The sequence below is a fragment of the Centroberyx gerrardi genome, chromosome 12, assembly GCF_048128805.1.
Source record: "Centroberyx gerrardi isolate f3 chromosome 12, fCenGer3.hap1.cur.20231027, whole genome shotgun sequence".
NCBI classification, from domain to species: domain Eukaryota; kingdom Metazoa; phylum Chordata; class Actinopteri; order Beryciformes; family Berycidae; genus Centroberyx; species Centroberyx gerrardi.
The window spans coordinates 11,782,520-11,797,338 of NC_136008.1; the positions used below are offsets into that span (position 1 = coordinate 11,782,520).

A 14,819-nucleotide genomic window follows, 5' to 3' on the forward strand; every position below is an offset into this window, starting at 1 on the left:
CGAGCTGACCAAATAAAACTTATAATTGAATTACGTTATACTTTATTAATCCCCTTTTAGGTAAATTCTCATTTAACTTACCCCTCTCCATACACTCCTATTCATTCACTATGTCAGAAGTGACCAGAGTTTATTTGTTGTAGAAGCTTAAATAACACAAAGAAGACATCTGGAATCAAAGCTTTATTGCTGAATATTATATTAAACATTGCAGTCAGGATAACTAGTCTGAAAACAATAATAGTGCAACAATTATGTTACAATACACAATATGGCAGAAAGCATTATTTTACAATGAAGCAAATTGTTTTACAAGAGCATTAAGAAAAAGAGCAAGAGAGGGAGGAGACCAGAGAACTCCTTTTCAATGTGATGTTACAATTGTACGGTCTTATCATCCAAAGCACAATTAACACTTCCCGAGTACACACACACACACACACACACACATGCATACATACATACACACGCACACACACACACACACACACACACCTCATCTTAACAGTAACAGTCCCGCTGGTTGTCAGTTCATTATCCCCACTCTTAATTGATTTACTACTGGAAAAAAATAAAATAAGGGGGAAAAAAAAATAAAGCAGACCCTTTAGCATTTCCAACTAGTGGATACTGTATGCAGTGGAAATCTGGCCCAGCCTAATCCTTCTCTCTTGAGAGCACTTTTGATAAAATGTAGTACTCATTTTACCGTCACAGTAATATCGTACCCTTTACTGTAAATCTACAAATGGGTAGAGTATTTACAGTTTAACTTAACCAGCTACCAGTAAGAAAGGCTGTGAGAGCAATGAGTTCCATAACAAAAACCGTCGCCTTGCTGGTCACCGAACACAGAACAGGATTTCATTCACTCTTCATCATTAACTTTCATCTTTTTTTAAACAGATTTGAAATCAACAGAAGTTAGGATTCATTAATCCCGGTTCTTCAGATCAATGGAGAGGGAGGAAACGAGGAGAGAGGCCTGTACTGATTTGTTTGTGCTGACATCACACACTGAGTCTTACTGCTGGCTGCTTCTCCCCAGGTGGAGACTAATACTGCAGCATTTGACACTTAATGTCACTTAATGTATGAGCACATGATGAAGTCTCTAGGTTGGTGGATGATTCACAGTGTCTTACTTTCCCCCTTCTCTCACCCTTACCTGCTACCATCTCCTCCCTCCGTCGCTGACCAAGTCCCTGTTCTTCCCATTCTCCATTCTCATTCCTCGTCTTCCTCTCTCTCCAGCTCACCCAAACACCTTCCTCCCAACAAAACACACTCACACTCTATAAGCCCCCTCCTAGCCCTAGGCCTGCCCGTTCCTCATTCCGGCCCGCCTTCCACCTCTCTCTGGCAGAAGTGAGCCAGCAACGTGTCCAAGTCACGCCGGTCAGCAGCGGCGTACAGAGAGCTCTCTCCCATCATGCTGAGAGCCATACGCAGGGTGGACCAGATGTTGTCGGACATCATGGTGGCTGCGACTCCTCCGGGCCCCCGTGCCGCTCTCGCCGCCGAGCCGTCTCCAGCCGCCTGGCGCTGTAGAGACAAAGCTTCAAGGAAATGCTCCACGGCCTCTCTGTGGAGAAAGGAGAAAACAGGGCAGAATGAACAGCTGTCAGTTTCTGCTGGGTCATCACTATGGGCAAAATATTACTTTTTAAAGCTAGTAACTGCCATATTTGCTTGCTGGCATTACTTTTTTACCAGGGTTTCTGCAGGTTTTAGACAAATTTAAGACTTTTAAAGACATTTTTAATGCTACCTGAAAGTGAATTTAAGACTAATTCAAAAACAAAAATAAAGAAACAAAGCTGGCAAAGCCAGTCAATTTCTGATTGAAGATAGCTAGTGAAGGTGATGAATCTATAAATAGGCAGTATAAGAAAAAGAACAACAGGAAATTAATTGCTATATGATGTCCAACAGTGTTTAGTAAAGCAGATACAATAAATAAACCCTCTGAATATTACACTGCTCACTCTGTTCTGTATTAATCTGACAGTGGACATGCAGTGCAAAGAAACCTGTAATTGCCTAGTGAGTAAATAAAACCTCTAATAACTGTTTTTAAGACATTTTAATACTTTTTAAGGCCTTAAGTTTATATAATAGTTTTATAAGAGTAAGACAATAATATATATATTTTTTACAATATATTTTCAGACTTTTTAAGGAACCGGATACCCTGTACACGTCTCCCTCACCTGTGTGCTCCTAAGTTGACACAGCTGATTCCCAAGTTGTAGCGACTGCGGACAAACCCTGGCTGCAGTTCCAGGGCCCTCCTGTAGGCGGCCACTGCCTCCTCTGAGCGGCTTCCATTAGCCAGTGTGGCACCCAACTTATTCCACAGGAGGTAGTCCTGACAGAGAGTAAAAACAGAGGTCAGAAACAGACAGATCATGCAGTGTGGAGGGAGGATGAGACCCAGACTCAGGAGGTTAGGGTCACAGTATTCGTGCCCACTCTAACCTGTGGTGTGACAGAGAGAGCAGCGGTGAAACAGTCCACCGCTTTGTCATACTCTCCGCTCAGGTTGAAGAGGACTCCCAGGCCACACTGCAGCTGGGGGTCGACCCGGGCCGGGTCCGAGTTGGCTGCACTCAGGAACAGGGACTGGACCTCAGTGAACAAGGACCTGTGCAAGAAAGCAAGAAAGTGGGGAATATAAAGAAAATTAATACACTTGAAGAATCACTGCATGTATTTTGATGCGTTTTTAAAAGTTGAAAAAGCTCTGACTTCTTTTGCAGTTCAGAGTGTGCAAAAGTGAGTGTAAACTACAATGTCAAAAGGGAGAACGGTGCTCACTCTGGCAGCAGTGAACCGAATCTCTCCTTCTCCTTCTCCCTCTCTCTGGCACCGTCCTTGTCTCGCTCACGCTCAGTCTGCTCCAGGACGGAGTGGTATTTCGGATTGTGCATCAGCCAATCACGAAGCGTCTCACAGGCCTGCCTGTGCAGTGATTCGTTGGTAAAACTGACGGCCAATGCCATCAGAGCAGTCAGGTTGTCGTTCTTCAGCTCTATACATCTGATGGATGAAGAGTGGCAGAGAAAGAAGAGTGGAAAGAGAAAAATCAGACAAGAAATAATACAAAGAGGTCATTCTATTTGGCTCTCCTAACTCGATTTGTGACTGGCAAAAGAACCTAGGGAGCTTATCCTCCAATGTTAAACAGTCCGCCCGCAATTTGGGAGTAATCTTTGACTCCGAGCTCTGCTTTGACAAACAAATCACTAAGGTAGTTCAATCATGCTTTCTCCAACTTAGAAACATTGCAAAAATTAGAACTTTCCTGTCTCAAACGGACCTTGAAAAAGTCATCCATGCATTCATTTCATCGCGACTGGATTATTGTAATTCCCTGTATTCAGGGCTCAGCCTAAAGGCCATCTCCCGTCTCCAGCTCGTACAAAATGCAGCAGCCAGACTTTTAACAAATTCCAAGAGACAAGACCATATCACACCCATCCTCGCCTCCCTTCACTGGTTACCTGTTAGGTATAGATGTGATTGTAAGATTTTACTGATTACGTTTAAAGCCCTACATGGCCTTGCTCCTACTTACATTTTAGATTTATTAGCTCCATATGAGCCTAGCCGCTGCCTGCGTTCCTCAGGTTTGACCTTCCTGAATGTTCCAAAAACCCGCCTTGTCACAAAAGGAGATCGGGCATTTGCTGTCAGAGCCCCGCAGCTGTGGAACTCCCTCCCTGAGGATCTTATGCTAGCAAAGTCATTGCATTCTTTTAAATCGCTTCTTAAAACCCACTTTTACAGGAAGGCTTTTTCATAGTATTTACAGTATTTCTGTCTGTTTTTCATTTATTTTTATCACTTTTATTGTATTACTTTTATTATAAACTTTGTTTTATTTGGTGTCTATACTTCATGTTTTATTTATTTTTATCTTATTTATGACAATGTTGGACTCCTGAGTATGTTGTACTCTTTTATCATGTTTTGTAAAGCACTTTGTAACTTTGTTTTGAAAAGCGCTATACAAATAAAGATTATTATTATTATTATTATTAACTGTACATAAGCCAGCCAAGTCATTCTACAACATTCCAAGAAAAATATATCCAATATCAGAATATTGATTATTCTGCTTTTAGTTGAGCTATCAAATGTTGATAATTGCCAAACGCATCATTAATGGTGCAACACCTTATAATTAAATATTTTAGTATCAGAACTTCAGCTGTAGACACAGAATAAACTGTGAGTGAGTGAAGTGAGTGGTAAATACAGACATTAAAAAAGCTCCACACTGGAAAGAAAGTAACCCAAACCCATTTCCATGATTCGGCCATTTTTGTTTTCACTTGTATTCACTCATTAATCATGTGACTGTTTAAATTTTGTGATTCATGGGCCTGGCAGTGGTTTCCCCTATGGAGGCAGCAGAGCAACAGCTTGAGCATATGGGCACTGAGCTCTTTGACTGAACTTGCCAATTTCTGTGCTGGATGCCGTTAGCCTGATAATATGCACTCATGTGGGTAAAGCAACTCCTCGCTACTCTGAGGAAAGATTTAGAGAGAAGAATTTATTATTATTGCTCCTGGCAACGATGAATTAAAGAAAGCAGCCCCAGAAGTCAGCTCACCCGTTCCATGAATCTCAAATTTAAAAAACGGTCACATGCTTAACAAGTGAATATGAGTGAAAATGAAATGAGTTGAATCCTGGGACTAGATCAAATTTAGAAAGAATCCCCTTAGTATCATACCACACACCTCGTTTCCTGGAGTTTTAATATAATTCACACTGGGAGGCGCTACATTTTCCAAATAAGGATGTCTATATAGAAAAGAAGTCTACATAGAAAGTCCTTTTTTCCAAACAGATCAGCTTCCTGAGCTCCAAAAAGCTGAGATGCCCTATACTTATGTATGTTGTATTCAATGTTTTTCATGTGTACTAAATATTGTGTATTGATTTGTCTGTTTTGCATCCCCGGTGAGGGATTAGATTGCCCGTTTTGCAATGCTGAGTTCACACCTGCGGAGGGCGCTGATGGCAGCAAATTCTTGCTCATTCTCTGCCTGACAGGTTCCCAGATATTGCCAAGCCTGCAATCCAATGAAAAGATAAACACACCAGTGCATCGTTACAAATGACCTCTGTGGGGAGCTGCCAAAAAATTAGGAGAGTTTTTATTTTTACATTTAATATAGATTATTAATAGAAAAAGTGAGACAGACAAAAACAAAAGAAACCACATAGAGGCTTTGAGTTTCTCACCAGTTGGTTGTCTGGTTCTTTCTGTACAGCGCTTTCAAAGAACCGCACGGCTCCAGGGATGTCACCCGCCTCCATCCTCTTCACCCCCTCCGCCAAGGGGTCCTGGTGGGATAGGTAGGGGTTGTCCTCCTCAAACTGGTACCCCTGGGATAAAAAAAACGGGAAAAGGGGGAAAGGAAGACCGTGGAAAGTGTCTTAGCAGAGTATCATGCAGGAGCAGGGATTTGATCGGGAACATGAACATATTGTGTGTCCAAAAATCCTGAAACACACAAACACAAACATCCCAGAGCAGACACTGTATGTCTCAACTGATCTGTTAGGGTCGACGGCAGCAAAGACAGATACCTTGTCATAAGAAGTGCTGAGTAGTTGATCAAAGTCGGACAACCATGGGTGGCTCTCTGCATCCCTCTTAGCCATCTCCTCCCACTCCTGCTGCAGCTTCTCCCAGAAGTCCACATCACTCTAATAAAATGACAATGATACAGATCATTACTCCTCATTGTCTCCTCTCCTCATACATCATCCTGCTTAGTATTAGAAATATTTAACCTTTATTTTACCAAGGAAAGCTGACTGTACATTCATGGTGTTTTTCAGCATAACTCTGGCACCTCGAGGGTAATTCATTTTTTTCAAGATTTTCCCAGAATTCAAACCACCGACCTCGCAGCCAGCCTCTTTAACCTCCAGGTTACCACTGCCCCCAATCAATAAAGCTTTGTTATTGGAGTTTGCATTTCCAGTAATTCTCGTCTCACCTCCACTGCAGCTTTGGCCTGTTGGAAATCCGGTCCTGATGTGGCGAACTCGTCTACCCAGGCTTCAGCTGACTCCTCCGACACCTGAACAGGAAGACAGCAATAACAGCGGTTGGCTGGAGCCCACATGTGTTAGCCAGGAAAAATTATTTACGCTGAGGATGTGACAATAAAATAGGAGAAGAAATAGATGGAGAAATGAATGGAAAGGGGGAAAAGACAAAAGAAAGAAGCCAAAAAGAAACTGCAGAGAACAAGACTGTTTCTCCTACTCTTCCGTCCATCCCTTAAGTAACCAGCCACCATAAAGTTCCAGAGTGACTCCTGAATTATTTTTATCAGACGGAAAATCCACTCAGCAGCAACAGCAGAGTTCAGTGCTGAGTGCATCTTCCTATAGTTTATGTACAGAACAAAATACTAAGTTCTACACAGGTTACAAAGCTTAACTGTAGCTGTAACTGCACCTAAAAAAACTGCCTCAAAAAAGCAATAGTTGTCTGATATTATGAGCCCATCGCAATCCAACGAGTTGCGAAGCCACACTGCATGGCGTTGCCATGACCACAGCGGTCCTACCTGCCTGATGACCTTGGCCCACTGCTCTGCCTGTTTAGCCTTAGCTTTGTCAATCTTCTCATTCCCCTCTTTGGTTTCCAAGGGAAGACTCCCTCCCCCAGTCTCCTTCAGGAACTAGGGCGGAAGGCAAGGAGGGGTGGCGGTGGGGAATGGGGAAATGTTTCAAGGAGGCGGGGGTGGTTGGCGAGGGTTTTTTCGGAGGGGGCGGAGTAGGAGTAATTTTAATTCGGAATAGATGAATGGCGGTTGTTAATTGAGGGAATGGTGGCAAGCCAAGAGTTCAAAGGCGGGTCAAAAATGGGAAAAGTACATGTCATGTTAGAGGGCAACTAAATGTTATAAAGCCGTGGCTATGAACAGATACTCAACAAAAACAGGATTGAGAGCTACACATTTACAGTACGGTGATTTCAGCAGGAACACCAAATGAAATCCATGATCTTAAAAATCATCCTTTGTCTTCCAGAATTGAATGAAGTCAGAAGTAATCAATCGCAACCCTTGTAAAATCAAGAGCTGACAAGAGAAACAGAGTCAAGATGAGGATATCTAGAACATGATTATATTCATAGAAATATAAACATGGAATATGTAGGATAACAAGCTGATATTCACAAGTAGAGTCCTCTCTTTACTGAACAGTTTCCATCTGCAATGTTGCGCAGCCTTAAGAGATTCATATTACAGGGAGAGTAGTGGTTACATTTGTGGAAAATATTACTCTGCATCAGATACTGGGGTGGTGAGTCACAAGGCATACATTCTGTAAAAGTGAACCAATATGCTTCCCCATGAATTCCCAGTTGCAACCATCCCATCGTCGATGGGAAGTGACTCGTACCTGGTTGAGGTTGGAGGCCCAGTTCTGAGCCTTCTTGGCCTGAGCATTATCTGTGTGCTGTTTGTCTGCTCTGTTCTCCACTGTGACACTGCCCTCGCCAATCTGCCTAATGAATTGCAGGAACTACACAACAACGAAAAAATGACAACACAATAGGATTTACTATTACTATCACTAACGGGTCACATTTACACTAAGATACTTCTAACTTCTTTGTAGCAAACATTTTGATGTTTACATGACATCAAACTAATAAAGAGGCTTGCCAGAGACAATAACCTCAAGGAAAGACAGTAAAACTGCATTATCGACATTACCAAAGTACTGCGTTCTCACAGAACTCCTCTAAAACAAAGTTAAAAGAATAGGGAAAGGGTATGGTGACAGATATGTAAAAAGGAATGACACACAGAGATAAAAAGGGACCCAGTGATTCACAGTCAGGTTCACAGCTCACCTCGGTGTTCTGTAACTTGGGGTCGTCAACCTTTGAGACGAGCTCATTGGCTGTTTGCTTCAACTCATCTCCTGGTTGATACTCTTTTGTCCTATCAGATCAACAGCAACAGAATTATTAATGTGATATATAGGGAGCGAGCAGACTAGAAGAATACAATTCTGTTTTAATAGATATGCAAGATGGAACTAATCAATTCAGGGTCAAAGTTGAGCAGTGCAGTGCTGTATAAGTGAATACTTTTGAGGTCAACGCACTACCTCGACAATTAGACACCTGTAATGTCAGCATTTTATGCATCCTCTTTCAACTCCTACTCAGTTGCTACATAGGCTTTTGACAGAGCTGCTCTTTGGACAACCTCAACATCATCAGACAAGGCTGCTGCTGCTTCATAGATTGAAAAATTAAAATTCAATAGACGCATCCACTCAATGAGAACATTCTCAAGGTCTTGGTCTTTTTTCATTGCAGCCATGCATTCTAACTCATTATCGTCGTTCTACCTCTGCTCCTTTTCTCTTGCACTCCCTCTCTCTCTCTTAAACCCACAAGTTTACAGCCTACGTTCCACATTTCTGCAGTCTACCTGATCTAGCTTTCCTTTATATTAGCTATTTTTTGTCTACATACTCCCAAGGCTCCTGCCATCCCTGCCTCCCCCTTCCTCTGTTCTCACCACTCCTGGTCCTTGTCTCCCAGGTCCCCCAGCCACAACTTCTCCTCTGACTGCTCCAGATACTCCTCTGCCCAGCGTCCAGGATCTGGAGCAGGGAGAAAAACACAGGAAGGAGACAGGTTGTAAGAAATTATTATACAAATCAGCGTTGGAATAAAAGTACTTATCCCAGGTGTGTTTGCTCCTATGTCACAGTGAAATTTATGTGATGTTATGACCGACTCAGTGACCATAGATCAGTGCCGTTAATTTTAGAAGCTTAATGCATATAAATGAATGTGCAAAGAGATGCAAAGTAGAAGAGTGTGTGTTTCCAGAGAAAGAGAGAGACGAGAGAGAGCAAGAGAGAGCAAATACACTAAAGCTACCTGCAGCCTCAGCAATAAATTCTTTTGTCCAATCTGCATCAGCTGTGTCACCGAGACCGGCGAGCCCCGGCGAAGAGGCGGAGTCAGAACCTGAGACGAACTCGGCCGCCCAGTCACCAGAGAGAGCCAGCGCTGCCACACCTGGAGCTATGACGTGGAATTAGAGGGTTTGTGGTCAAACTTCAGCCTCAATTATAAGAACATCCAAGAAAATAGTTGAAAGTGGTACAAAAAACTAAAATAAAATAAAGTGTACCTCTCTGTGGAGCCTGTCTGTAGCTCTGCTGGTCAATCTGCTGCATTTCCTCCAGTAGCTGACCCATGTCAAAGGTGTGTGGAGGCCGTGGCGGCGCCTGAAGGAACTCATTCACCAGCTGCAGCAACAATACAAACATGTCATGACAAGCTAATGGCACATTTGAATTCTCAGAAACGACATGTTAGGCCTGGGTGATCCCGAATCCACCGATACCAACATTATGAATCTCATATGAATTTTGTTAATGTCGGTATGTATGACAAAAGCTTTCCCCACTGCTTGCACTGTTCTCTTGAGAAAAACTACAACACAAAGTCACATCCGGTCCACACATATCCACTTCATCCAGCCCATAAGCTTCAAATGAAAAGAAAAACAGCCTCGCTATCCTACCATCCATCACTGTAGAGAGTAAGAAGTAGCATGAGTGCTAATGTCAAACCCAGCTAAGGTAGGGACAATGAAAGTAAAGAAGGCCTGGTAATGAAAAAGGATTCTGGCATATTTTGGCTTTACCAAAATGATGATCCCACAGTGGGTAATTCCTTTAATATTAAACAGTATGTAGACAATAGAATATACTGTATATGGGAAGCGAAAAGAGCACTGACCTCTTCTTCAGTTGCAATTTCTATGGGTGTGGGGGGAATCTGAGGAAAAAGAGATGAGAAAATGAGATATTAGTGGCAACCAGTGCCAAGTCTGTTATCAAGCAGCAATTTCAAGATTAAGCTGAAGTATATAGATTTTGTGCAGATAAAAGTTGCTGTACAGTATCAGTAGAATATGATATAGATAATCAATATATGAATTAATGCTGTTCCTTATTTTAAATACTAATGAACCTCTACAAATTACTCACTGTGGGTGTTGACCGGTGCCTCCACGCCCCTCCTTCCTTGGTCATGTGACTGGTCAACTTCATGAGGGGATTGGCTCCCCCACATTCTGCCTCAACCAACTCCCGCATCGCCATGGCAACACAAGGAAGAGGCAAACCCAATCAGACCACCTTAGAACTGAGAAGGAAATAAATAAATGCATTACTCAGCTTGATTCATTTGGACAGAGATTTCACTAGAGTGAGAAGTCCAAAACATTCACTCTGCATCCAACAAAGTTAATGACATCATTATTTGGCTTAAGCTAAAACTAAGTGGCATCAAACTGACTCAATAAATGCGATGAACGCCAGGCAAATCAAGAACATCCCTGAGGATAAATTGCACAGCATTAGGTTTTATTCCAAAGTGAAGCTGAGAGCAGTCTAAGCCCCCAGTTCATATTAACCAAATGATAAAAAAGAACGTTCTGCACAGATCAAGTGATCAAGATCAAGTGATCAGATCAAGCTCTGTACCAATTTATTTTGTCAACATAAAAAGTTTTGTCTTGAGAAAGGGTCATAGTCCAAAATGTGGACACAATAAATTGATGCACAGCTGACTTTGTGTGCGGGACTTTTGTCTTCGTCTTTTGGATGAAGCAAGCCGACGAGCCGTGATCAAACGTGCAGGAAGCTGCTGGGTTAGACATGTTGGTCTATTAAGGGCTGACAGGCCAAGCAAGGTGAAATCTCTAGGGTGCCGAGATACTCACATGTCACACAACCAAATTCAAGCTCCATCTGTTATTTTCCATGCCATTTCCTGGCTTAGGCTGAACATAAATGCATGAACACAAACCAGTGACTTATATCCCCTCACCAACGAGAATACAACACTACATAGTACAAAGATGGCAAAATTTTGACACTTCTCCTCAGTCTTCATCTTAAGTTCACTCACCTGATCCTCCAAATGGAACAAATAGCAGCCTAACAGACAAAGCAAGACTATTTTGACATTGGTTTTGCAGCTCAACACAGCTCTAAACCCTGAAAATAATGAAATGCAGTACAGGCAACCCTGCTGTTCAGCTAGCTGACCTATATTTAGGGCCACAGACGAGCAGCTGACAAATTGTTATAAACAGTGACATACTCAACTTCTCTAACCCCCCTAGTCAGATAATAATGACAATTTTCATAATGAACTATGTCAGGAATAGAAATTTAAGTCCCTGTCATCTACTCTACTGTAGCAGCATTCTGCGAAAATCAAAAACCACTCCAGCAAATAGCATGCGAGAGGCTCCATTCTACAGGTGGTCTGTCCATCGCTCTCATTGTCTAGGCTATAGATTTAAGGATTTTTTTTCCACTGACTCAAACAGCTGCCGTATGATTAGGGTCACACTAAGAGGATTAGACAAAGATATTAATACACACACTACCACAGATAGGCAATAGATTGCCACCATCATGACACCTGTTCACTTGCTCACTTACATGCCACAACCTATTAAATTCATTGACTTTGGAAACAAGTTGCGTAGAAAAAGAGGAATGTGTGTGTGTGTGTGTGTGTGTGTGTGTGTGTGTGTGTGTGTCAGTCCCAGTCCAAGTCCCATTCACCCATGTTCCCACCTTCAACGTTAATGTTAATCAATTCATAGCAGAAATAATCAGATGTTCACACCTGAAAACAACCCACTGCCAGTCAGGCTCCACCTGACGGGTTTTAACTGTCAAAAGGACCAGTGTCAGTGCTGTCATGTCGTGTCAAACCAGTCACTGACTGGGCAAAGTGACTGAAGACTGACAGCTAGCTCTGTTTTCAACCAATGCTAATTTTGCTTCACAAGGAAAACTGCAACATTAGCTTGGCTAGCAATGTGCACATTCGACTGTGTTTCTTATTATGCAGCTAACGTGCTGTTTTGCTGCTAAAGTAGATTAAATAGCAAGCCAATTAAAAGCAAATTTCAGTAAGTAACAGCCCATTTAACATCCAACAGAAGCGAGTGTGCACTATGCAGTCAGCTAGCGTTAGCTAACTGTGCTAGCTACTGTAGGGCCAGTGCTGCGAGCATTCCCCTAGTATGTAGCAGAAAAAGCATGAACCGATGGGTAGCATGATGTTCATCTCACCGCCTACAGCTGCTGCTGCTCCCGTCAGTCCCTCCTCTCCAGTCTCTTTCTCTTCGTCTGGCTGTACGACTGTAATATTCACAACAAAAGTTGCCGCATCCAAAGTGTCGATCCTCCGGGAAACCCTCTTAGACCGGCTTCCTGGCTGTTATTAGCGCGTCTCTTTATTTACCTTCCTCCATGACCCACTAAAACCTACACCGATCGCTCGGGGTATCCCGTACAATGGTTTCGTATTCTCAAACGATTTTACGTACGAAGGCGTCCGGCTCTGCTCGACACTACAGGGCGAAAGACGAACGCAGCGAAATGCAACGCAGTTCGTCTAATCCATAGCCGTATTGACTTTATAACAGTGTAATAACTGTTTTGCAGCACTGTAACAGCTGTTAATAAAATTATTTTTTTCCACTGCGTACAACAAAACAGTGTGACCTTGGGAGGCAGGCAAAGTATTTCACGTAGAAAAAACACTGTTGCGCAATAAAGCAAAGTCCAGCAAATTTGACCCTTTTAGTGTCATCATCGGCTTATCTAAACAGAGTGGCCCCGTGCAGAATCAAGTAGTATTGCCACCAACTGACCTTTCCAATATTGTTTACAATGATAAATGATTTGTTGTCTTCTCTCGAGCCAATCAAATCAGCCTATCCTAACAAGAAAACCATCTCATGAAGACGTCATATAGTGTTTTTATTATGAATTTTGTAATGTTTTCTGACAGTTTTCAATAACAATCAGTCAGCATAATCCATGTTATCATTGTATCAATAATTACAGGTAATGTTCCAATAGTAACATAGTAATAATATAAGTTATTAATGCAATGTTTATTCATTCTTAACATTACACTCAAAAACGACAGGCTTTATTTACTGACAGGTTTAGCACTGCACATTGATAGGCTACACAGACAGACAGCAAGAGACACAAAGGGAGAGTGAGGGAGAGGTGAAGGGAAAAGGCAGGGAGGGAGGAAGGGAAAGGTGAGGAGAAGCACACAGTTGTACATTCATTAAACCGAAGATATGAAATGGAGTGGGATGAAAGAGAGAAACAAAAAAAAAGATTTGAGATGTGAACAAGAGAGACCTTGAAATATTAACTGGAAGAGTGACAGATGAAGTGAGTGATAGAGAGACGTGACAGAGTACCTAGGTATCACAACAATGTGCCCTCCTTTTACTGTGATTCAGATATTGACAAGTTTTTGAATTACAACAATATAACACACAAATTAAGAGACACTCATCAAGCCAGGGATTATCATCCTTATCACTACTACTATTATTATCATTATTCTGTTTTCTGATGCTGTAAAGGTGATCACTCAGATGGAAAAAAAATACTACGCATAAATCATTAGGTGTAAATTATAATCTATTCCCTCTCAAAGTGTGCAGAAGAACAGAAAAGAGTGGGCTGCAATAATAATAGTAATAACAATAATAATATCATAATATTCATCATTGTATTTACAGAAAATTCATTACAATCAATACAATCAAAACTGCCCAAGCTGAGCTGACATTCTGGAAACAGCAGGGGTAGCGTTATGGTGTGTGTATGTTTGTGTGTGTGTGTGTTCTGTGTGTGTGTGTGTGTATGTGCGCGCGCGTGTGTCGTCTTGTCACTTGTGTGCAGTTGTGGTAAGAGCAGTGTGCGGCGAGTGAAACAGTGCAGTGAGAGTCATTTAGAAACATTCCAGGGGTCACTGTGGGGGTCAGAGGTCAGGTTACACCGCTGTAACAGTAGGTGGTGGCGCTTTGTCTTTAGTGGCACAGGCCGAATCTTTGCAGGTCGAGATCAAAGACGTACTCCAATTTGAACCAGAACCACAGTGGCTCTGGGTATCGATTGCAGCGTGGAAGTTAAGATCGTTTCACACAGAGCATGACAGTGATGTCAGTTAGTTGCTCACACAAGCATCGTCTTACCACAGGTCAACACAATGCTGCACTCAACCTACAGGCTTATACTTTCTATCCTTGGAGTATTGCTGAAGTATAGATTTGTGTGAAGGATGGAGGTTAATGCGTGATAATCCTCAACTCTAATCGCCAGTCCCAGACAAAATGTGTTTGGGAGCCGGAGCTCTAAAATAGTCAAAATAACAAAAGGAAAAATACCGCCAGCATATCTTTTCTTTTTGTTTTTTTCTGGGGGTGGGGGGGGGGGGGGGGGGGGGGGGGCGGATAAGTTCGTAGAGTAACCATCGAGTGATTCTGACCTCATCGTGAGCCACGTGATCAGTAATGTTTGACCTCACTGTCTTCACTCTGCGGGTAACGGTGGTCGAGGAATGTGTAGAGAGAGGGTGCGGCGAGGGGGAAAGAGCTTGTGCGGCAGACGTCTCGAGTCGGTCTGGGGGGGGGAGAGCGGAGGAGGAGGAGGAGTGTTGGGATCAAGGCTTGTGTCTTCGCCTACGGATCTACTCAAGGCCGGTATGTTGTGGATTGTTTCGATATTCATTTTGTAAGGATTTCATCCTGTGTGCAATACTTAAAAACATATACAATCTTTCTTCAAAGCAAAATAGTCTCATTCAGACAGTATTACACTATACAGTCACATTACCATCTTGTGATTTAGAACTGGTGCACCACATACAATTTCGGTGGGGTTTGGTCAGGCGGTTA

At 42.4% G+C, this 14,819-nt stretch overlaps 1 protein-coding gene across 3 annotated transcripts; it reads right to left on the bottom strand.

The window, feature by feature from the left end:
• Window positions 1–175: 175 nt before the first annotated feature.
• pex5 (peroxisomal biogenesis factor 5) lies at window positions 176–12,373 on the bottom strand. Of its 3 annotated transcripts, XM_078287366.1 has the most exons (17): window positions 12,181–12,373; window positions 10,072–10,228; window positions 9,821–9,859; window positions 9,207–9,324; window positions 8,951–9,097; window positions 8,583–8,667; window positions 7,904–7,994; window positions 7,447–7,569; window positions 6,606–6,719; window positions 6,027–6,110; window positions 5,611–5,730; window positions 5,263–5,406; window positions 5,020–5,090; window positions 2,821–3,042; window positions 2,482–2,647; window positions 2,214–2,371; window positions 176–1,585 (listed from the first exon to the last, which is right to left on the bottom strand). In XM_078287366.1, the coding sequence occupies exons 2-17, from the start codon at window positions 10,183–10,185 to the stop codon at window positions 1,333–1,335; spliced, it is 2,049 nt and encodes a 682-aa protein (XP_078143492.1). In that variant the 5' UTR covers window positions 10,186–10,228; window positions 12,181–12,373; the 3' UTR covers window positions 176–1,332. The 3 variants fall into 3 exon arrangements, with proteins under 3 accessions (XP_078143492.1, XP_071764860.1, XP_071764868.1); XM_071908759.2 differs by lacking the exon at window positions 6,606–6,719; XM_071908767.2 differs by lacking the exons at window positions 6,606–6,719; window positions 7,447–7,569.
• Window positions 12,374–14,819: the final 2,446 nt, after the last annotated feature.